We start from the raw sequence: 24,167 nt of genomic DNA on the forward strand, positions 1-24,167 counted from the left end.
ATGTCGAACTCAATCAAGGTAATATCTTCCTCGCTCTTGGAAAAGAAGTTCTCCCACTCCACCATCATTTCCTGTCACTCCATCTTCACTCAGCTTCTTTGCGAACAATGTTTCAATCCTGCTGATAATTTCTTCCTGCACCCTTCTAATCGAGTCTTTTAAAGTTGAAGACTCCATGCTAAATTTTTCAAAGGTATTCCTTTCAGAGCAAACAATGTAGAACCATTGGGAAAAGTCTTAAATCTTGTTCTCCCGAATCACTTTCTCATCAATTAATGTTTGCTTCGGAACTCTCATTAAAGCCCCGAGTCGCGGAATGGTTAAGTCTTGATAGATGTGAACGTCATCCCATAGACCTTCCGCTACCTCCAATCTGTTTACAAGGGCAACAAATCTGGAATGAAGACAAGCCAAGTCTTCAATAAACTTCCCAGTTGCAGTAAAGATGTCTTCCACCCATTCCTTGGAACTTCGGGCCATTTCTCTGATTACTTCTGTGTCATCAACGACTTCCTTAGGGAGAGAGGAAGGAGGAATGGATGAGGGATTTGCTTCTCTGAGCGGCTGCTTGAGACTTCTAATGTATTCACATAAGGCCCTATTTTCTTCCTTTAGCCTTTTACATTTTGCCTTTGTTTTTTGCATATTTTCTCTCATGGCTAAGGAAGACCCCTCGAAGTCTTCTATTACCTGCCCGGTAGAAGCATGACCTAGATCAACTTACTGATTATATAATCTTCTGGCCTAATCTCATTCCTGTTTTTATCTACTGCAGGCTCAGCTATATGCAAGGTTCGGGATCCAGATTCATCCCTCACAACCTTGGAGTATTTTCGGGGAGCCTTCTTCTCTGTCGGCTGATCCATTCTTTTTAACAACTCTTCTAACTCATATGCTGGTTCAATTTCTTTTTCCGGCTCCCTTCTTAATCTATCCATCAACCAATTAGGAGTGAGATGGAGTGATTGAATTTCCATCTGCTCATGCTCCTGTGATATTTCATCCATCTCCCCAAGGATGGCTTCCACGAAACTGTCCTAGCGGGTTTCTTCTTGATGAGGAGGAATCTATTGCCTCTGACCTCTTGGCTGATTGGGTCTATGTGAAGCATTGACGTTGAGGATATCTTGTGCTGAAGCACTATCAGGGATGTTGCGTGGAGGTGGATCTGTTGGATTCTCGTGTGAAAACATTTCTACCTCCCACACACTGGAAGAACTAGCTGGCGACTGCATCCTTTCCACCCTTGCTCTTTTCTGCAGTGGCTCTTCCTGCTGAATTTCCTGCTGAACCTCCTGTTGGGCTTCTTGCTAAACATTCTTCCTTTTCATTGTTTGCGGCCTTTTCAGAACATTTCTTCCTTTTCTAGGATCAACCTCCTTTTGTGGAACTTCTTCTTCTTCACCTTGGGCCTGTGAAGATCCTCCCGTAGCCTCGCTGTGGGAATCAAGATTTCTCATTAATTGGAAAGTCAGGTGGACATTTCCCTCTTTCAATCTTTTGATATGCCTATCAACCCAGTGTCTAGTAAACTTTAAAACAGGTTTGGCCAAGATGTCTAGATTGTCAATTTCAGGTTCCGACTAGTTTGGCTACTGAATGGGTTGATCTTTGACCTTTTCGAATTCTGGTTGCACTAGGTCCAAATCTTCCTTCACTTGATCTGGCCCCTGCATTACTTCACCTATTCTGATTGTTGCAAGGGCAACCTAGAATACATCTTCTTTTTGACATCAAAATCGTCCCTTGTATCTTCCCAATAGTCCTCCAGGTGAAATTTGTGCAAAAAATTCACTCCAGCAACCTTTCTAATTTTACGATATGGATCATAATGAGACTTGGTGGTATAATATGCCAAGCGGTAAAATGCCAATTCTTCAGTTGCCTTCTCAGCTGTTGCCAAGTTCGGGCACACTTCCACGTAGTCCCCGAGGACGATTGGGAATTCAAGAGACAACTTCTTTTTCTTCTTCTGAATTTGATCATAAGCTGTCAACTGCTTCATAAGTTCTAACATTATTAGTTTGTCAGATGGATACTGTGGTAGTTTATATGACTAGAAAGCAAAACCCTGTCTTGATATATGTGAACTTTGGAAATTGTAGGAATGTGGCGCCAAATTGCTGCACTAGAGCTCTGGCCTGAGGTGACACTCTTGTATGAAGTTCATTTTGCATAAGTCTAGTCAGGTACATGACAAAAGTGTCGTTCGCCAGCTTGAAAGAATTAGTATTGTAGAGGTGCAACTGAAGATAATTCTCATGAACTTTCAGCTGTGCTGGTCCACAGCCCATAACTCCTTTTCCAGGTAGACCATCAAAGCTTCCCATCCTTGCAAGCATGTAAATTACATAGGAGCTCATGTAGAAGGATTGGGACTTCTTTTCTTTCAAATCTCTCAGCTGTTCATGGACGTAGTGGCCGATTAACCTGGCCTAGTCCACTAACCCATTGGAATTCATAACCTCACCGATGTAGAAAAACATCCATGGCTCAAAGTTAATGGTATGTGGACACCCCATTATCCTGCTCAACATCATTATCAAGTCCACATATTCCTGTTTGAATTCGAAGATAGTGAGTGTCTTTGGCATTTTGGAGATGTCCGCGCATCTGTCAGGACCTGCATCATATATTGCCTTAACTCCATTCATGGTCTGGTAACTCATCGAATGATGTGAAGGAATTTCGAAGGCTTCACCAATTGATTCCGGAGTCAAAGTGGCTAACAACTTACCACTTGATGTTGAAATTGTCCTCTCCGGATTGTAGTGTTTTGCACATTCAAGAATCAAGTCTGGACACTGGATAGCAGGAGGAAAACCAGCTGCGGCAACAATTCCACTTCTAACAATCTTGGCAACTGTGGGAGATGGATTATGCCCTGTTGTTCCGAACATCCTGATCTTGAAAGCCGCAAAGTTAAATGTTCCTAAATTTGTATCGCTGATCTCCTTCCACCTGGACATCATCTTGGATTCTAGAAGGAATCCTTTCAGCTTTGCCTTTATCTGTGCCTGCTTGGTGATGGTAGCTGCCTTGCCTGATTCTGCCATCCTGGAAAAGCTCCTTGAAAATGATGAAAAGTCTCTAAGTATGACTTACTTCACCTCTTCTCCAACTCTTCTTTCTTGAAACTCGCACGTGAGAAATGAAATGTATCTTCATGCTTATATAGAGTTTCTCTTACGTTCTTCTAAGTTAGGAGGAATTAAATTTGGCAATTGCATTTATTATGCGTCATACTTTCCCATTCACCATGTCATGCAAATGGAATTTCCCTTTTAGTTGAGTTCAAATTTGGAAATTTCTCTTAATACATTAAGACATGCTTCATACTTAGAATATTTCTTGCCAACTCACCAACTTCCATTTTTTCAAATTTTGGAGGGATTTTGGAAGATTCTTCAAGATTCACCTAATCCATCCACTTCGCTTGACTTTTCTTGCTCTAGAGGGAATTTTCCACGCTTTTCAACCATCTCCTATTTTAGGAACTTTCCTAAAATTTAGGACCTGGGTCTAGGAGAGAAAGAAATCTCACACGAGTCCAAATTTGCAAAATTTTTTGAATTCCAACGAGATTTGGTGCCGAAAAATGGAAATTTTAACATTTTTCCCAAGGGGATTTCTGCTTTTCCATTCCATTCGTGACTTTCAAATTCCCTTTTGTCTTGGAAAAGTTTTTCATTCTCGACCTTAGACTTGGAATTTTCTTTGATAAAGGAATTTGATCATTTTCATGCCGTCAAGGAATCCATCACCTTCTAGTTTTCCTTGAAGTCTTCATTTTGGTGTTCATGGTCAAGCTTGGGCGGAATTTGTATACAAGGAAGGAATTCATTTCCTTCATCCATTCCATGAAAACCCTTGTTTGGCGCCCTTCTTACACCTTAGGCGCTATTCTCCATGCATCAAGGAAATTTGTTGATTTTGAATCTTCCATGGCAATGTACATTTGGCGCCCTTCTACCTTTTCTAGGTGCAATTTGCGCCCTTCTACCTTCTCTAGGCGCAATTTTCACTAGGGCAAGGAAATTCCACGATGTTGAGTTTTCCATCAAGACTTTAGTTTGGCGCTATCCTTTCTTCTAGGGCACAATTTTGACTTGAGTAAGGAATTCCTCTTTTTTTATTCTTCCATGCCTAAGTGAATTTTGGCGCGCTCTCTCATTTGTGGGCGCTAATTCATGATGGTGGAGGATTTTAACTTTTCCCACGTTTTCCATGCTAGGGTCATTCTAGCGCTTTAGTCTTCCCATGGGCAGAATTTTGTAAGGTTGAAGGAATTTCACTTTGTTGAGCATTTTCCATGGGCAATGGATTTTAGTGCCTTAATCCTTCCTAGGGCACCATTTTGACATTGCCAAGGATTTTGAACATCTTAGTTTTTTCCATGCTAGCCCCTATTTGGCGCCCTATGACTTCCTTGGGCACAATTTTGCATTAGGCATGGAATTTGAGGTTTTTTACATTTTCTTGGTCAACTCAACTTTAGCGCCCCACCTTCTTCCAGGGTGCTATTTACTCCTGGAGAGGGAATTTGGAGTTTGTTGGATTTTCCATGAGTGTCTTATTCCAGTGCCCTATCTCTTTCTTGGGCGCCAAATCCCTTATGCCATGGATTTTGGCATAATTTCCTCTTTCAAACTTGATCAATCTTTGGATGCCTTAAAGGTTAGGATGCCGTTCAGGAACGAAGGTGGATTTTCCAAACTTAGGAGATTCTTTAAGCTTTCCATCCCTGGATTGATTCCCATACTTGGCCAAATTTTGCCCACTCTGTCTGCTTTTCAAATCTTCCGGATTTAGAAATAATCGTGAATGTTCCATCTTCATCATCTACTTGCCAGGACCTGTCACAAATGAATTTTCCAAAAATAGAAACTTTTCACAATGTCAGGGTTAGAGCCCAAAACATGACGTAGGATGACTTACTATAAATAGAAACTTACTAAAAACAGAATTTACTAAAAATAGTAAGTTTGATTTTTGGCAAAATGAAGACATTCTGGGATGTAGTAAAATCCCTAAAAAATAGGAACTTTCTAAAAATAGAAAGTTACTCAGAATTTGCTCAAATTTTATTGGGAGGTTCCTTGAAGGGTCTTGATTCCAGTTCTACGTTCAATTTTTCCAAAACCTTAAAAGAAACCCCTAAAATCTAGGATCGAAGGTAGAAACCCTAAAATTGACAAAACGAGCCCTAGACTTCACCAAATTCGCTCAAACGAAAAGCATACTTGATCAAAATGACCCCACCAACACTTGCAAAACAGAGAGACCAGAGAGATTACCACCAAAAGACCCAAAAACGAAAACCAAAAGACCGAGAGGGCCTAAAAAGTAGGGGGGTCCCCATTTGGGATGGGGTGATGTGTGATTAGGTCACAACAGGGTCGAGATTCACTGGCATAGAAAAGGCAAATCAGCATCAAGATATTGCAATGAAGATGAGGAAATTTTCCAATTTTCTCGAACTTCCTTCGGATCATGGAGATATTCCTACATCATGTGAAGGAATTCAGGTCTAATGCAAGATTCAAGGTGAAACACACAAAGGTGAATTCCCAAGTATAAAGAAGGATAAGTATAAGTGATCAAATCAGATAAGATGATGCAATTTGGGGATATCTCTCACCATCATCTCATTCATCATGGAGCAATTGAAAATGTTGAGTATCAAGAGATATTGCTCAACCGCAAACACTTGTGATGAATTACAAGGAATAGCTTGAGGTGGCGACAACTCACTTTCATTTATCAATCAAGGTCAATATGTCCAAGTTCAGCGAACCTAGCTCATTCAAAGGTGGAGCAAGTGGCACATGTCACTTCATCAAATATTGTTTATCTTACCTAACCTCATCTCTCATTGGTTAGTATTCAATGTTGGATGTGTCCAAACGATGTAATTTTATCATTGGTCAAGCATTAAATGTAATGCAAAGTTAGTTATAACTAATCCTAGTTAGGGTTTTATCTTGTAATCTTGGCCATTCATTTGTAAAGGGAAGTCTATAAAAGGCTTGCTCTCCTCATTTGTAAAGGTTAATAGATATTAGATAGTAGAAGCAGTTAGAAGTAGAGTAGAGTAGGAGAAGGCAGAAATTGTTGCGAAGCATGTAAATAAACATACTTTTCATTGAGTTTATGGTGAATGGTAGTGTTTCTTTTGCATATTGTATAGTTTCTTGTTATATCCTCATGTTAGATGAAGTTCATTTTTTGTGATGGAGTAATGCGTGGATGTTGATAATTACTTGGTTAATACTATTTGTGGTTGGATGATTTTCAATTATAGTGCATAGAAATGTGCGATGTTCAATTGTGGATATATTTATTCAAGTTGCGCCAGTGAATTGGGTATTTGGATGAATGTTCATGATATGAAAATCTTTCATTTCCCTTGGAAGATTGCATTGGTTTTGTGTAGTTGTTGGCAACATGGCAAAATAAAGCTCGGTTTAAGGAATGTGTCCATCCAAGCGTGATCCAGTGTTATCATTGATCTTAGGAGTAGATTAGATTTTTTTAAACCCCCAATCCCTTTTATCTTTTTTTTTTCAAATCAAGTAAGTCTTCATGTTCCAGCAACATTCATGTTCAATGTAAGTCCCCCTTGTGATTCCAGCAATATCACATCAAACCATTGAGTTATCCACACATCTAGACCTGATAGTAGAAACCTTGGAGTCACCTCTTATGATCACATAGCTTAGCATTTAAGAGGATTTTGTTCAAGAGAGGATAAAATACTTGGTATTTTATTTTGTGTATGAAGTGCATAAAAAAACACATCAACAGTCCCCAGGATGGCAAAAGGTTCCCATGAAAAAAGTACTTCATGGCTGGCATGATGCTGTGACATTTTTGGATGTGCTATTGCTTGTAGGGTTTGTAGGAGGTAGATGAAGAAGACATGGTCATGGTGGTTACAATTGGGTGTTTATTTTGCTGTCATGGATGGCTAAATCCACAAGATAATGCTTGGTTTCCTTGTAGTGAATGGATGCTTGATGGTTTGATGCAACCGCTTGAAAGAATATTAAGGACAGATTAAGCTTTGATCGTTTATAACCCTGATTCACCCATTTCCAGCCATAATACGTAGATATGTAAGTTGCAGTTTTGATCACCATTCAAACAGGTTGCCACAATTTAGTTGTGCTATTTATATTCTCAGCACTCATAAATGTATTCAACAAAGAAAATCATTAGATTATTGTCAACGATAAATCTATATTTATTATTACCATTAACAATATTTGACATTAACAATCATTTATGTATGTTTAATGAACTTTTTCTGCTAGTAAACTTGGGTTTTGGCACCCAAGGGCTGCGAAAATGGTGTCAAAGCATGGGATTCTAGCAACATTGACCAAATCCATTTAAAGTTTATCCATCCAAACTTAATATCCATAAGAGAAAGTGAGGTTGAGATTCTTTGTTGTCACTTCACATTGCCTACATAAGGAAACTGACTATATTAATCACTATGGCTCTTATATAAATGACTATAAGTACCAACACCTTCACATTTTCCTATATCCTCCTAAGTCAAGTTTTAGGATCAACGATGGAGGTGGGGCGGGGAGAGAGTGGCACTGATATACAAATTAAGGTGAATTGAAATCTTCAAGGCAAAACTTGCAATATAACATCTCTATGAGTGCCCCATGAAAGGCAAACTAGTTTTCAGAAAGTTAAAGGTTGCAATCAATATGTAATGGCACGTGCCATATAGCAAGCAACCTGACGGTGTCCTCGACGAAGGTGGCAGATGTGGTGGTGCCATTGGGGGACGTTTTCCCCAAGTTCCCAAAGCCTGGAAACGTCCCCATACAAGGGATGCAAGGTTTTTTTTTGGGGGGTGACATCCTCATGGTATAGTGAATTACATACATACATACATACATATGTACGTACGCACGTACATACATACATATGTTGAAAGGGGTGGCGTACCTGGTAAGGGCTTTGGGTTCATCCCATGTAGGTCCAAGATTGATTCTCATCACCTTGAGTGATGCGGTGGTTGGCTCATTTGAGCTTAGTTGGTCACCTTGAGAGGTTATGGGGGGCTCGCCTTGTCAAAGAGCTAAGCTTTAAGTCATTGGGCTAACCTGCTTCGACTAGAATCGAATGAGCCCACCACCAAATCAATCAAGGCAGCAGGAAGCAATCTCAAGACCTACATGGGATGAACCCAAATCCCTTAACAAACTACAACACCCCTTCGAGTATATGTATGTATATACGTATACATTAAATATGTTTTGAGTAATATTACCCTTTACTTAAAAGTTATTATCTTTTATTTGAAAATTATTATTTTTTATTTATATTTTTTGAAGATGCATATATATGTGTGTATGATTATACACAATATACTTTAAAAAAATCTTAGACCTATGAGGAGTAATCTATTGACCCATTGCCCTCTCAAACCAAAGTCTTTTTGCACATTCTAGCCCCTCTTCACACACACACATAATACATGTATAGATCATAGATAAAAGAATTATTACTTTTATATACATTAAATATTAATAAATAATATACTTTATTTAAAAAATTGTATTGTACTTAAAAATTATAAAATTTATTTGGATTGTTTTGAATATTTACACACACATAATGAACGATCATTCATTACAACAAAAGCCATCAAAATAAAGAACATTATACCCAATAAGAAATAAACCTATGTTACTCGGGGACGTGTTCCAGGATTTTTTTCAGGCGTCCCCGTCTCGAGGACGTCCCGGGGACAGGGGACTCCTAGGTGATAACTCAATGATGAACGGATAGTACCAAACCGGTACTGAGAGGGGGGGGGGTGAATCAGTTAGACAAAAACACATTCCTAAAACTGGTTTGTCAGCAGACACTGATCTTTGACAAACAAATAGTAACACCGGTCTTAAACAGAGTACAACCGGCAAAACCCAAAATAACTGAGACAAGCATAAACCGGTTAACACTTATCTTTTCATACAATCTAATACTTCATTTCCATTTCACCCTAGTGCATGAACAGGTAATCTATCATCAAAATCATAATAGCAGCTAGTTCAACATGTTTTACCTTCAGACATAAGACACTGAATCATCACATGAAAACATCACACATGACACGCAGATTTTTCACGTGGAAACCCAACTGGGAAAAACCACAAGCTGTTTTTGAACTCTTTAGAAGTCTGCTCTGTTAGGAGCCTTGTCCGGTTAAAGACTGATACAATAGGTTCTGTTAGGAACCGATCCTGTTAGGGATCACCCGGTTAAGGGATGGCTAGAATACCCGGTTAAGGGTTAAACCCTGTTAAAGGTTACCTTGTTAGAGGATTTCAAGAACTCAATAGTTTTGAGTCACCCTGTTAAAGGATTTACAATAAGCCGGTTAAAGCTACCCTGTTAAGGGATTTCCCAACTGTTGAAGTGGTTAGAGATCAACAGGTATTACAATGATCTGGTAACAACACTCAATGCCAATGTAGATCCGCTTTAGCTCCTTTTCACCTTCTGCACTTACACTCTGCAGGTATCACTTCTCTCCTCTGGTCTGGCAAGAATCACGTATCTCTTCACTTGGATACACACACACAACTTTTGCCAACAACTTCAGAAAGAAACACAACATCAACCTTATAGGAAACAGACAGGTTGGTAGCATAAACCCTAAACCCTAAACGTGTTAGGTTAAGCAACTCAAACGGTTCAATCCTGACCGTTGAGCACATTGCATTAAATGCAACAATCTTGAACCGATCTCAAGACGTTTTCCGTCGTTCGTTTTCCACCGCTTTCATGGTGGCTGATAACCCATCACGCGTTTTCACCGTTTACAGACTTCGCACATTCCCGAGGTAGATAGGAACAATCTCCTTCATGCAAGATCCTTCATGCGCACAAGGCTGATGTGGCAACACGATCTGTTCTTCGTTACAATGCTAACGCATCACATAAAGTCACCGGTTGAGTCACACAAGCTTGAAGCACTTCAACCGGAAACCATGAAGTTGAGACTACCAACTAGTAGTCATACAAAGCTTCCATGTACCAGTTATCATATCAACATGCTGATTCACCTTGAACAAACATACCGCTTCACTTTGGCACATATACCGGTTCTTGGTAACATACTGGTTCTCTCTTCTTTAGCATATTGACATCAATGACAACATACAATGTCATTATGTCCTCATACCGGTTCATGTCCTCATACCGGTTCACATAATGCCAACACTAGGGGATGTCCCCATAAATTCTGCATATTGACAGTGAATTTTGACAATGAATTTTATAGGCAATTTGACTTTGACTCTCAATTTAACACAAATTTGGCATAAGAACTTTGCTAATTATTATATGCTAAGGTTCTATAATGTATATGTGCATGCTTTATCCAGATTTTCATATGGATATTTTATATCTCTCTATATATTTTAAAAATCCCTATTTTTATATAGCTGTCCCCAAAATTGGCAAAAAAAATCAGTCTCGGAAACACGTACCCCCGTCCCTTGCCATTCTCATCCCAAAAACTTGGGGTAACATAGAAATAAACTCATGTCACATTTGGATTCAAGTATAATTCATTAGCATGTACGTGTATGTATCTGTCATCAAAGCATACACCTTCAGATCACATTCTTTTCAGTATGTGATTTAATTAAAATAATATTGCTACATTTGTGTGCTCGTATGAATGATTTTGTAAAAATCTTTTGTCAACTATAAGAATCACAAAGGATTATTTGTTTTAAATAAAATAATATTCCTACATTTGTGTACTTGTGTGAATGACTTTGTTTAAATCTTTTATCTACCATAAAATTCACAAAGGTACATATATATAAGAATGAATAAGCCTATTTATGGACTAATTGAGTATATGATTTTTCTTCTAGCCATACATTGTCCAAGTTCATCAAAGTAATTTTAATATTTAGGATTTAGAGGAGACAAGTGATCTGTTTAAGAAAATGCAAAAAAACGCTTATTTATCTAACTGAGTGAGTAAAGTGATTCTAGAATATTTCATTAATATGAAGGTAAGGGAGACCTTGAAATTAGTTTTCAAATCATATTATGTAGATATCAAGAACTGGGCCATTCACAGTTTCCACCATTCTGAGGGAATGTGTGAATATTGTAGCTCTGGAACATGACAAAGAAGTCCATTTTAGCATCATATGATATGGATTTTTCTCAAATATTTTTGTTGTAAACACCCTTATATACTTGAATTTTAAGCCTCGTAGCATAGAGCATGCTCGAAATATATTTGATAAAATGGTTGATCAAAATTATGTTTCTTGTTATGTAATGGTTTACCACACAAGGATGCCTGCAAACACCAGAAACATTTTTGACTTAGGAACTTAATTGATGAAATTATTCCAAAATGGAGCATTATGTTTGTATCGATCATGTTGAGTGCCCTTGTTGTAGAGTTAAGTGATGAAGTGTCTGTACTTATATATGACAACATAGTTTCATGGTATGCAACAAATTTATGATTGTAGGGAAACGAAAAAATAGGAATCATGTTGTCATCCAAACTTAAAAAATCATAAGCTTTTGTCATTCTAGTGCTACAGACAATACAATGTAAAATAGATAGTTTTACATATATTAAGTTTGGTAAATATCTGTCTTACATATATATGTATATCTCAATAAGATGAGATTTTTTCTGATACAAGGGCAGAAAATCCTCATGGCTAACACATGTTCAACTACATTTCCTAAACTCGTCAACTTACATTTTCATTTTGTATTGCCAGAGAAGTCTCTACAATGAGTCTATTGACCATAGAAGCATAAGTACAAATTTTATTATCAAAAATTAGGGAAAGGCTTTGGTGGAGAACGAGTATGCAGCAATAGCAATGGAAAAATCTGTTTATTAAATTTCTTTCGGTTGTTTTCGTACCTGTTGAATGTACTATTTGAAAGTCTGAAGTAGGAATTTGACATAGTTTTAACTTTTTGGATCTCAGACTTTAGTGCATGGCCGTCCATTATTCTCATAATTAGCATACTTACTAATTTGTGTCCTTTATTGTCATGATTAGCATACATACTAATTTTACTCCAATCTCCTCCTCATTGACACGTTGGTGCTTGTTATTAGCTTAGCTATCATAGACTTTTGTCTTTTTTTCAGAGATAAAAACCTTAACCAACGTACCCTGTGAGATCCATCTTGAGCATCAACTACTGACAAACATTTGGAGCTCAATTTTAAATGGAGGGTCAACCAGAGCACCAGCTAAGTTTAGATCTCCATTCGGCATGTGTTCCCATGGCTGGCCAGCAATTTTTGTGATCAAATTTAGTAGGGTTTTGCACCCATTTTGACCATTTTTAACCATTGTTCATGCGGGATCCCCCTAAATGTTACGGACCCGAGATTGGTGGGGCTTGAACTCTGGCCCTTAGTATATATGGCTGTCTTTGCCACCAAACCAGGTCTGGACATAGTAGGTTTTTACAGACAACTAATGTAAGCCAACAAGCTAACTTTGGAAACTGTTACCCTTTGTTGTTTAGCTAGAATTTTATGTAACGTATATTTTCTGATAATTTAGGTAAGGTATCCTATGATGCTTTTGCTATATTTTTGAAAGAGAAGGTTTAATCTGACAAAAAATATTTCAGGTACAATGTGGGCTGGGTCGAACGGGAAAGCTTTGGGCATATCAAGCATATGATGTGGAGCCAGACATAATGACTTTGGCAAAGCCGCTGGCTGGAGGCTTGCCCATTGGTGCTGTTTTAGTAACAGAACATGTGGCTGCAGCTATAGGTCCTGGGGATCATGGAAGTACTTTTGCTGGTGGGCCTCTTGTTTGCCATGCTGCCCTTGCAGTTCTGGATAGAATTCAGGAAACTGGGTTCCTGGATGGTGTGGCTAGAAAAGGACAGTATTTAAAAGACTTGCTAACTGAAAAACTGGGGGCGAATGTTCATGTGAAAGAAATTCGTGGCTCGGGGCTTCTTGTGGGTATTGAGCTTGATGTTTCAGCTTCACCTTTGGCTAATGCTGCTCGGCAGGCTGGCCTTTTAATCCTTACTGCTGGTAAAGGAAATGTTGTTAGGCTTGCTCCACCACTTATTATTTCAGAAGAAGAGCTGGAAGAGGCGGCAGTTGTTCTTTCAAAATGTATTCAGGTTCTTGATGAAAAGAAACAACAAAATTGAATTGTAAGGAAATGAATTGAAGATCAGAGTTGATGAAAGGCATGAGAATGCTGATATAGCCTCGTTAAATGATACCCTGGTCATTCCTAGAAATAGTAATGGGGCACGATATTTTAGTTCTCAGAGAACAGATGTCAAAAAGGTGCCCAAAAGTTATTTCCTTGGGAACTCAACAGTGAGTAGTTAAATTTTTGCACTTGCAGAAATCTTAGATTGTGTAATGATATTTTAGCTTTATTAGTCCCTTGACATGACAGGGATTCTATAGCGATTGATATGAACAAGAAGTCCACAAGCCAATCAAATGATTTTATTTTTTCCCTAAAATTTTATAAATATATTCTAATATTAATATTTATAAAAAAGCAATATTAATTATGTCTCGTTATCATATTAGCTTCTTTTGAATGAAATGATGATTTTACTCTATTCTTCATTTAATTTCAATTCATTGTTTTAAAAGACCAATCATATGATGTTATTTTTTTGATTTTCTCAACTACAAACATCATGATTTTCCACCATATCCTACCTGTTTGAATTGACATTGATAACTTCTATTGCCATCCTCATAGTCCTTTTGTCTTATGTCTATGAGGTGGCAGGATAAATGTATGTGAAAATTGCTTATACTGTCAAAGAGGTCCTGTTATGTGAAAAATTGATCGATGTAGTAGATTTTTGGAAGTAACGAAAATGTGACATCTGGTGTTCTTAGCTTCAGATATGATAAGCTTGCACTAAATGCTTTGATAATGAAAGATCTACAATGATTTGTTTCTCGTCAGGCACAAATAGACTAGTCAATATGAAGCAGGTCTGTGGGACAAAATGTGGTGTTGTGATCTTCTTAATTTTAGCTGTAAACGGGTTCCCATTCACACAGTTTATCTAGGTATGCAGTGATAAATTATCTCATCTCTTGGAAAGTTCTGCTGGCATACTTTTTGTTTATCTGGGTACAGCACAGTGCAAGAAATAGACTCTAATTGTTGAATAAATTACTTATCTACAGGAGTATCTGAGTGGGAAGAGATTGCGGCACTTGCATATGCTCTGGCATTGATACTACTAATGCTTTGTAAATCTGGTGCTTGGAGTATTATGTCAAAGCCTAATGCTTCAAGGTGTTTTATTTTTTCAATTTATATATTTTTCATGAAGGAACCTCTGTAATTGTTGAATGAATGGCTTCTCCATAGGAGCATCTGAGTATGAAGAGATTGCAGCACGTGCATATAATCTGGCATTGATATTACTTTTGCTTTGTACATTTGGTGCTTGGAGTATTCTGCCAAATGCTTTGCTTGTTCAAGGTGTTTTTTTTAATCTGAATTTATTTATTTTCCATGAGGGAACTGAGGTTTATGTGGCATGTTATTTTTTTGTGTTTAGATGCAAGAATTTTCTTATATAATCTTCACAATCTTGATTGTAAGTTGTAATTGTTAAAATTCAGATGTTTGAGCGTCGGATTAAGTGTAGTTCTGAAATTGCTTTTTAGATCTTAAGCCATTTTGTTTTCAAATATCTTTGACTATTGCAGTTAGCAAAGAGATTGTTAATCTTTCCTTGGACCATATCAGGAAGCGTGCAAATAATTGCACAGATCTCCAGGTTTTTTGGTTTTCCATGTAGTGGGTTGAGGGACTAGGTCTAGACAAGGTCTATTTTTTTTGGGCTGCGGCTAAACTGGCTCCAAAACCGCACTGTCGTACCACGGAAAGTTAATGAGACGAAGTTAGTCGTGCATTACAGACCGTTGATCATGCAAGCTACGGCTGTGATTTTTGGAAGGAGTCAATAACATAAAATTTATAGTGTGGTTTTGGAGCCAGTTTAGCCGCATCCCTTTTTTGGAGCACCTTTCTATTTGCCATGACAAATAATTCCAAGCTAGGCTTCAATGTTTACCTTCTCGACAGGTCTCGAGTCCGTAGTTGAGCTTTACAACAGCGTGCTTTCTACACATTTTTGAAGCAGATGGACTTGGCTGTGCTTTTGGACAATGAAGTCATCTATGACATCTGCCGCTGTTTGATGGACACTGAGCATCTGACCTACACAAATTCAGACATTGTCTCGGAGGTAATAAATAACGCTAGGCTGCTTTGAAACCCTAAAATACCCTAGATTTATGTTAAGATTGAGATTTAATTTGGTTTATATTGCGGGTCATTTCTTCAGTGACTACTTCCCTTTGATGTAATGGAGTTATACACAAATCTGCTTCCATACCCTAGGATCCACTTCATGCTCTCCTCTTATGCGCCTGAGATCTCGGCAGAAAAGCGAATTGGACAAAGTATTCATCGGCTGAACCGGGGCCTTCTTGACCATTGGATACCATTGTAGTTTCACGCAGATATGTGCGTGTAATTTATACAACATTAATTCATCTTCTTGGCACCTGTCTTCGTTTTTCCTTTTGAATTTAATTTTTTAATATTTTACTTGGTTCTTAGAGATTGCCATTTTATTTTTTGAGGTGTCACGTAGGTAATATTTTTAGTTTTAGTGTCAATGCTTATCTTCTACACGTGGTCATTACTTCTATATAGAATTGAATTTAAGCAAAACAAATGACAATAATGTTTCCGTCCATTTCTAACTCTCAAAGTAAGAGAGATTACAATAAAAATAAATAGCAGTCTAAGAAAAGACTGCAAGAGAAGAAAGAATATGATTACGTTGTCAAACAGCTGAAACCACCAGTTCACAAGGATTCAAAATTAGCATGATATATCCAGCTGATCCAATCAGATCAGCTCACTACAACAGCAAAGAATATGAACATTATTCAACATATACAAGCTGCCATATATATAGAAGCATATCCAAGAAGTGACTGAAAAATATTATACTGGTGGAACACCATCACACTTGAAACTTGAGGAGTTTATGTGGCTATTTGACATATTTAATCTTTCCTTTCTGAAGTTGCAAAAACATATTTTATCTCATCTTCTTGTCTGCTATACTTGCCACCCTTTTTTTCTCAATTTTCAGCTAAGAACATAAGAAAATGAGTTGGAGCCTAATTTCCAAGCAAAACATTAGAATATCTATTTCTTAACATGATGATTAGAAAACATTGCTTAGCATCTACTTTTCCATATATGTAACAAAATACATTGTCTAATAGAATTTGCAATCACATTCTTACAAAGACTATATCGAAAATAGCTTCCTTCCATCCTAAAACATGATAAAAGATGGATAAAAAGTTATTAAATATGAAATTCCATTTTTTTCTACTGTAGAACAATCCTAAAAAATATGTTTAATGTTTTCCTATTGTTGATATGGCCAACATCTGCTTTTCTTTATGCTCCTGTTTTCAATGTTTTTAAATTTCAGCCAGCTGTTTATTGCACTCTTCGATATCCTTCTCTTAATAATGTTTTTTAATGTTAGCTAGTTTTATCAAAAGGATACGATGCTACTAATTGGAATACTATAATTTTTTGTTTTCATAGATATAGGGGCAGGTTTTGCTTGAAGAGTTTTCTAACTCCAAGACATTGTACCAAGGGGGAGGGGTTCATAGTGGAGTGGGTTAACTTAAGAGGTTCATTTGGAGTGTCATGTTGATTAAAATTATTAAAAAATTGTCATGTTAGTAAATTAATGGGCTCATAAATTTTTTTATTTATGTGAATGTAATTTGTTAGGTGTATGAGGTTGATTTGTGGAAAGGTTGAAATTTTTGCTTAATAGGATGGTTGATTGGTTGTGGGTTGAGACCACTGCTGGTCATTGTGTGGCATGCCACAAGTAAATATTTGCCATGCTGGGCTAGCGGCCATCTCACCACCCACAATGTCCACTTCCTCACATTGCAGTGTGCAGTCTACTCTTTCTCTCTCAACCAACCACATTAATTTTATGCCCCTTCCCATTTCTTGTTTCAGGTGGTGCCAACTTTCCAAGCATTCGAGCATATGAAATGCTTCATTGGTTTGCATATCTCGTCAACCCACACCCCAATGTGTAATGCATCTTCTTGAGAGTTCATTTTGATAGTCACCAATACATGTTTGGCTTTGCTCTACTTTGTGTTCATTTCAATAGACAACAATATATGCCCATCTCTAAACTATATTCACAACCTCTTCTATTGAATCTATTACCACTATCTTGTACCATGGTGGGTCCCCCCTACTTCATGGAGACATTATTTGGCAAGATAATGTTGGGGTTCTTCGCTTGTTTGTTGAATGCACTGCTATCTATTTCATAGTTTACCTCTTGTGATTGTTGAATGCTTCTTGTTTGACTTTAGTTTGTAGGTTTTGGTCCATGGATTGGATAGCTTGTCGTCGTTAGGTTTATCATGTCTTCATTGAGTGGTTTTTGACCTAGGTGAGGTTTTATCACCTAAGGCAAGGAACCATAGGCTTTGTTGTGGGTAATTGCTTCATTTATGGTTTTGCATTTCTTTTTGTTTCCCTTTGCTCTATATTTTGTAACACGAAGGTTTTGTTGTTTTCTAGGTGCTTCTTTAATTAATCTATTTATGGTTTTCCCGATATATACTTTTCTTGGGATTTTGGTTCTTTAACCTCATGAAAAAAGGAATCATGAGTTTAATGCAAAGGTGTTTATGAATAGTGGAATATTTTATGTTCATAAACACATTCAATAGTAGTAGGAACTTTAATCTTTTGTGACTTCGCTTAGCTTATTATTTAAAGTTTACAATTCTTTGAATTAGTTATGCAAATGGGATAGATAAGTTTTATTGTTCGCTGTTAATAATGTTGAGTTTGTTACTTTCATGCAAATTGCAAATAGGATTTGAAAGGATTTTTGTTTGCAAATGAGATTTTTGTTAGGGATTACATCTTTTCTAGTTGTTGAGAAAGATATGCAAGTTTTATAATTGGTTTTTATTTTGAATAGAAATTTTGTTTGCCATGAGCTTGCGTTGTTTGAATAGTTTAATAATATTTTAGGTCATCTATCCACTATTGAAAATGCTTGACTACTGCGGGGTGGGGGGGGGAAGGGGGGTGAATCAATATCTTCAAAACTTAAACCCTATAGCACGATTCAAAAACTCTTAAACAAATCAACAATAATGAAAAATAAAGCAATGAAAATCAATGTACAAGAGAGCACTAGAGTTGCATAGAAAACTCAATAAGGGAGAAACCAAAGTGAGAAAAACCTCACTAATAAGAACAAGATTACAATTTGTTTTAAGGCTCATTGCCTAAGGAAGCATACTGCTCCCTTGAGGACTTGCTGAAAAGGTTCACTACCTCAAAGAAAGATACAAGGACCTGCTAAAGAGATTCACAATCTCAAAGTAGGATACACGATAATTTGAATTAGAAAGAATAAGCCTTCAACTTATAGCCTTTGACAATCTCCTTAGAATGTAGCTGCTCTTGACTCATTGCCTCAAGCAACCATTAGGCAATTCAACTCCAAAACCATCCACTACAATTTTTTAGTGCACCACACTGTGCATCTATCTCAATCCACGCTCTTGCAATTGATTTGATCTTCTCTCTCTCTCTCTACACACACACACACACACACATCCTTTGCAAGCAAAGAAACCATCGAATTAGGTTGACCAGAACAAGAGACAAGTCTTGACCCCAACAAGTTCGCCTTAAAACATATTTGCTGTGAAGTCGGTCCAAATAAGGAGATAGAGTGGACTAAAAACAACTTTTTACATCTTTCCATGCAACTCCAAGCATCAAACATACATACACACATCTTCTCATGTTAGAAACATGACAACGTGCTGATGAAACATGTAACATTTTCCTAGTCCACCAAAAAATATATCCAAATGAAAACAATGCGGCTCACATTGAGACATGGAAAGGCCCAAAGACAACTCATCACAACCTCCAATGCTAGTGCAAACCTCCAAATGTATAATGCAAGATAGAGAACAAGTCTTGTCAGCCAAACAATCACAAATCATCTTGAGAACCGACTCCAATATGCAGCACCAAAAAGATCAAACACTACCATGCAAACCACATAGAGATGTTCCATGAACCCTCAATAATATTCCCATACACTTGTTTCATATTGTCATGCCAAAACAGGCTGATGTAAGCAAACAAATACCTAGTTCTTTATACTTGAAAGGCTAGAAAACATAGTCACGAGATAGAATATTATCAAACATACTTGCGATACACTTCATCATCTAAAAAATGGATTGAGACATTGCACAACCAATATAAGCACATCTACCAAGCCACAAGAGTAAACACAATAATGCAAAACATTTTTTAGACCAACCCTAACAAGCAACCAAAATGCTAACATATTGCATTTACCAGAAAACATCTGCATGAACACTAGTGACCTGAAAGAGTAGGAGTGCAACATCCACAACACATACAAGCAAAATTATAAACCACAAGACCATCTCTTTAGGCGTGGAGGAATGCAAAGCATTATCCCTAGCAGTCTTCAACACACCACCTTACATTTGCATACTTCACTAACGTGTGGAGATCAGAGCAACCTTGTAGCACCATTTTCTCACTCAAGAGCAACAAGGGAGATATAACAACAACTTGTGACATGTACAAGACTATCAACATCATTTCCACAACATCGCAAGGCTTCTAATCCTCATCTTAATATGATACCATCTCTACTGACATTAAACAAGGCATGACATCCAATCATGAACTTCAACACCATCACTGTTCTTCAACATAACACATCATCATTATCATAAGCATCATTGTACAAGTGCAAGAATAAATGACACCACAATGCACTTGAGACATCAATGACAACCCAAAAATCTCCCCCTTTGTCATTGATGGCAACACTTCTCTGATAGAACAACCATTTGCACTTTTCTTCAGTACTCATCTACATTGTCTCCCCCTTTGACATCAATGAAAAAGGGTGAAGGTCTCTATTGCTTGTTAGTACCTTCTTCCAAGACTATGATATATGTTTCCCTTGTTACCCACAACTAACAAACTACCTACTCTTCCTGAGAGGTAGCCCACATCAATATAGGAGAAAAAGATACACCTTGAATTTCTCCCACTAGATAGATGCATAATCTAGTTAGAAGGAGGGGCAATAACCCCTAGCTTTTGCCTAAGATACTTAGATGTATCTTTTGAAAGTGCCTTTGTGAAAATATTTGCAATTTGATTTTTTGTTGAAACATATTTCAATCCGACTTCTTTATCTGCAACTTTCTCTCTCAAAAAGTGATACCAGATAGAAATGTGCTTGGTCCTTAAAAGAATCACCTAATTTTTTGAATTTTTTATAATACTTGTATTATTACACAAGATAGGAATAGGATCATCATATACCACCTTGATATCCTTCAATGTTTTCTTCATCCATAACCCTTGAGTGCAACAAGATGTTGCAACAATGTAGTCAACTTCTTCTTTTGACAAGGACATTGAGTCTTGCTTCTTATTGAACCAAGATACCAATCTATTTCCCAAGAAAAATGCACTACTACTGGTACTTCTCCTATCATCCACACAACCAGCCCAATCGACATTAGTATAGGCATTCAAAGAGAAGTCATCATCCCTTTTATATCACAAAACATAGTCCAAAGTACCATTCAAGTATTTGAATATTCTTTTGATATCTTTCACATGAGTTTTTTTAGGATTGGCTTGATATTGCAACCAAACATACCTCATGGATAATATCAGGCCTAGAAGTAGTCAAATACAATAGTCCTCCAGTCATAGACCTATCAAGAGTCTGATCAACTTGAGGTGACTCATCATCTTTGATCAAATGAAAACCAATAGCCATGGGAGTACTCATTGGTTTGGAATCATCCATATAAAACTTCTTCAACATCTCTTTAACATACTTAGTTTGAGAAATAAATATACCATCATCTAGTTGAGCAATTTGAAGTCCAAAGAGGAAAGACACCTCACTAATTATACACATCTCAATTTTGTTTGCATCTCTTTTGCAAACTTCTTACACATACCATCATCTCCACCAAAGACGATGTCATCAACATATATAATAACTATAATTTTTTTTTCTTCCTCAGCCTTAATATAAATATTGCTATCTACGATACCTTTCTTGAAACCTTGCTGAAGTAAGTACGTATCCAACCTTGAATACCGAGCCCTAGGAACTTGCTTGAGACTATACAAAGTCTTTCTGAGTCTATAAATCATGTTTGGATCCTCTAATAATTGAACCCATCAGGCTCCTCTATGTAGACTTCTTCCTCTATATCACCATTCAAGAAAGATGATTTGACATCCATATGATAAACCTTGAAGTTCTCGTGAGAAGCAAAATCGAGAATTTTTTTAATTGCCTTTCCAAACCAACCTATCTTTGTTTCTTGTTACTTCTCCTTCTTCATTCAGTTTATTCCAGAACACCCACTTTGTTAGTATGACATTCTTATCTGCATGTCTAGGGACCAATTTCCATGTCTAATTCTTCTCAATCTTATTTAACTCTTCTTCAATTTCTTGCAACTATCTTTCATCATTGTTGGCATCAACACAGATCTTGGGCTCTATTATAGGAGACACATATTTACTTTATCACTCGCTTTTGCAAGTCTTCTATCATATTCTAGACACCTTCATTCTTATCACAAATAATTTGATCTTCTGAATGATTCCTTCAAACATACTTGGATGGAGTCTTAGAAGCCTTTTCTAATGCATGTTTCTTCTCTTTCGTTTCTTCTTCTTTTTCTTCTTCTATGTAGGGAGATTCTTCTGATCTATAGTCCTCAGGTTCCTATGCGATTTAACTCAAATCGTCATCTACTTTAACATTGTACTTTCAATCATCTTCTAAGTCTCTTGTTCTAGCATCTACAAGCCTCGCTTCTAGTTGAATAACCAAGGAAGATCCCTTCATCACATTTTGATTCAAAATTTCCCAAGTATTATTCATCTCTCCTAATGTAACATTTCCTACCAATTTTTTTGAAATACCTGATGGTAATAAGTCTTCCACACCATAGATCATAGAGTCTTAGAGCCGTTGACCCTCAATTTCACTCTTTTAAGAATATTCTAGACATAAGTATGAACTTCTTCTTTCCAATACATATCAAATAAAGTAGCTTCTTTGAACATTGTCCTTGCCATCTCTTGAACTGTTCTATTCTTTCTTTCTACTACCCCATTTTACTGAGGGGTTCTAGGAGTAGACAAATGTATATTAATTCCATGATCTTCACAAAAATTTTCAAACTCATTTGAAGTGAATTCACCTCTATCAAATCTTAGCATCTACTTCATTCTCAACCATAAATTTAAAGACTTCAAACTTATCTAGAGCTTTTTATTTTTCTTTGAAAAAAGTAGCTCATGTCATCCTAGAATAATCATCAATAAGAAACACAAAATACCTTTCACCATTGAGACTCTTTGCCCTAGTAGGTCTTCATCAATAAGAAGCATTCTTTTATCACATGTGTAGAGGTGATCTTCACCATGTTGTCAAAGTTGATGTGACCCATCCTTTTGTGTCATAGCCAAAATTCACTAGTTTGTGCCATTAGACAACTTCTTCCATTACCCTCCTTTAGGTGATAAACATTCCCATTAGTCCTAGTTCCTTCTTCAACTAGTCTTCTAGAGTCACCCTTTCAAATTTCAAAACCTTTGTTATGTAATATAAGATTATATCCTTTGTTGCACACTTGACTAACATTGAGGCGATTATGTTTCAACCCTTTAACATAAAGAACATCCCATGTCTTGTTATTTCTATCAATTGTTATAGTACCCTTTCCACAATTTTTTTTAGAGCCTTCATCACCAAACTTGATTGATTGTCCATTCCACTTCTTAAGGCCGGTGAACTTTCCTTTGTCACCAATCATGTAATGGGAACATCCACTATCAATCACCTAAGAATTTGCTTCTTCTCTTGCTTGGAAGGAAACCTATGCAATCATTGACTTTTCATTATCTTTGTCATCCTACAAGGTCCCAAACTTCTTAGATTTTTCAATATCACCCTTTTTGTAATCGACTTTCAAGGCCATGAAGAGTGTTTCATCATTTGAATCACCATGATCCTTAGTTTTTGAAGAACAACTAATTTCCTTGAAATAAATACTTCTTTTGAACTTCTCTCTTTTATTGCTACTTTTGATTCTCTAAAAGTACATTTAGAGGCAAAATGACCAATTCTCCCATAATTAGAACATTTAAGAGGGTAACTTAAGTTTATACTTATCAATGCCATTCTTTAGTCTTCTCACAAAGCTTGCTTCTACTTCATGAAAGCCATCAAATTGATCAACAACTTCATCTTCTACCTTCTTACAGACTTTGAATGTTGCTTCCTTTTTTGGAGCATCTTTTTCAAATTATCTCATCTTAAAGGGAGTCAGAGCACCATATAGTTGATCCATTAAATATTTATCCAAGTCCTTACTTTTGTCAATAGCAGATGCCTTATGACTATAAGATTTAGGAAAATATATAAGCACCTTTTTCACAACCTCACTTCTTTCAATTCTCTACCAATACCTTTGATGCCATTTACCACTTCATCCACCCAAGCATATAACTAACAAAGTCTTCATCCTCTGACATCATTAAATTCTCAAATTTGCACTTGAACTTTTGCAACTTGATTTTCTTTACTTTATCGTCTCCTTCATAAATACTATTAATCTTTTCCCAAATGCCCTTAGCAATATCACAGTGCATTACCTTCACAAGTTCTAAATATGCTAACCCACTCAAGGTTGCACTCCTTTCTTTTTCATTATCTTCATACAACCTAATCCCATTAGTATCTGTTGGAGTAGCAAGAGTAGTATAACCATCTTTGAATGAGTATCAAACTCCAAACCCTAAAGAGGATAAATATGCTTCCATTCTTACTTTCCAAAAAGTGTAGTTTGTTCCATCAAACCTAGGTGCCTTGTGAGATCCATCTTGTGCCATCCTAGATTTTCCTCA

At 37.0% G+C, this 24,167-nt stretch overlaps 1 protein-coding gene across 1 annotated transcript in view; it reads left to right on the forward strand.

Moving 5' to 3' along the window:
• The window catches only part of LOC131068685 (acetylornithine aminotransferase, mitochondrial), a 65,245-nt gene extending 51,644 nt beyond the window's left edge, over positions 1-13,601 (forward strand). Inside the window, exon 3 of the mRNA XM_058003929.2 lies at positions 12,676-13,601. Within this exon, the coding sequence (XP_057859912.1) occupies positions 12,676-13,218 (543 nt within the window). The 3' untranslated portion in view covers positions 13,219-13,601. The remainder of the gene's footprint in view (positions 1-12,675) is intronic.
• Positions 13,602-24,167: the final 10,566 nt, after the last annotated feature.

This window comes from Cryptomeria japonica, chromosome 6, assembly GCF_030272615.1.
Source record: "Cryptomeria japonica chromosome 6, Sugi_1.0, whole genome shotgun sequence".
Taxonomy (NCBI): Eukaryota; Viridiplantae; Streptophyta; class Pinopsida; order Cupressales; family Cupressaceae; genus Cryptomeria; species Cryptomeria japonica.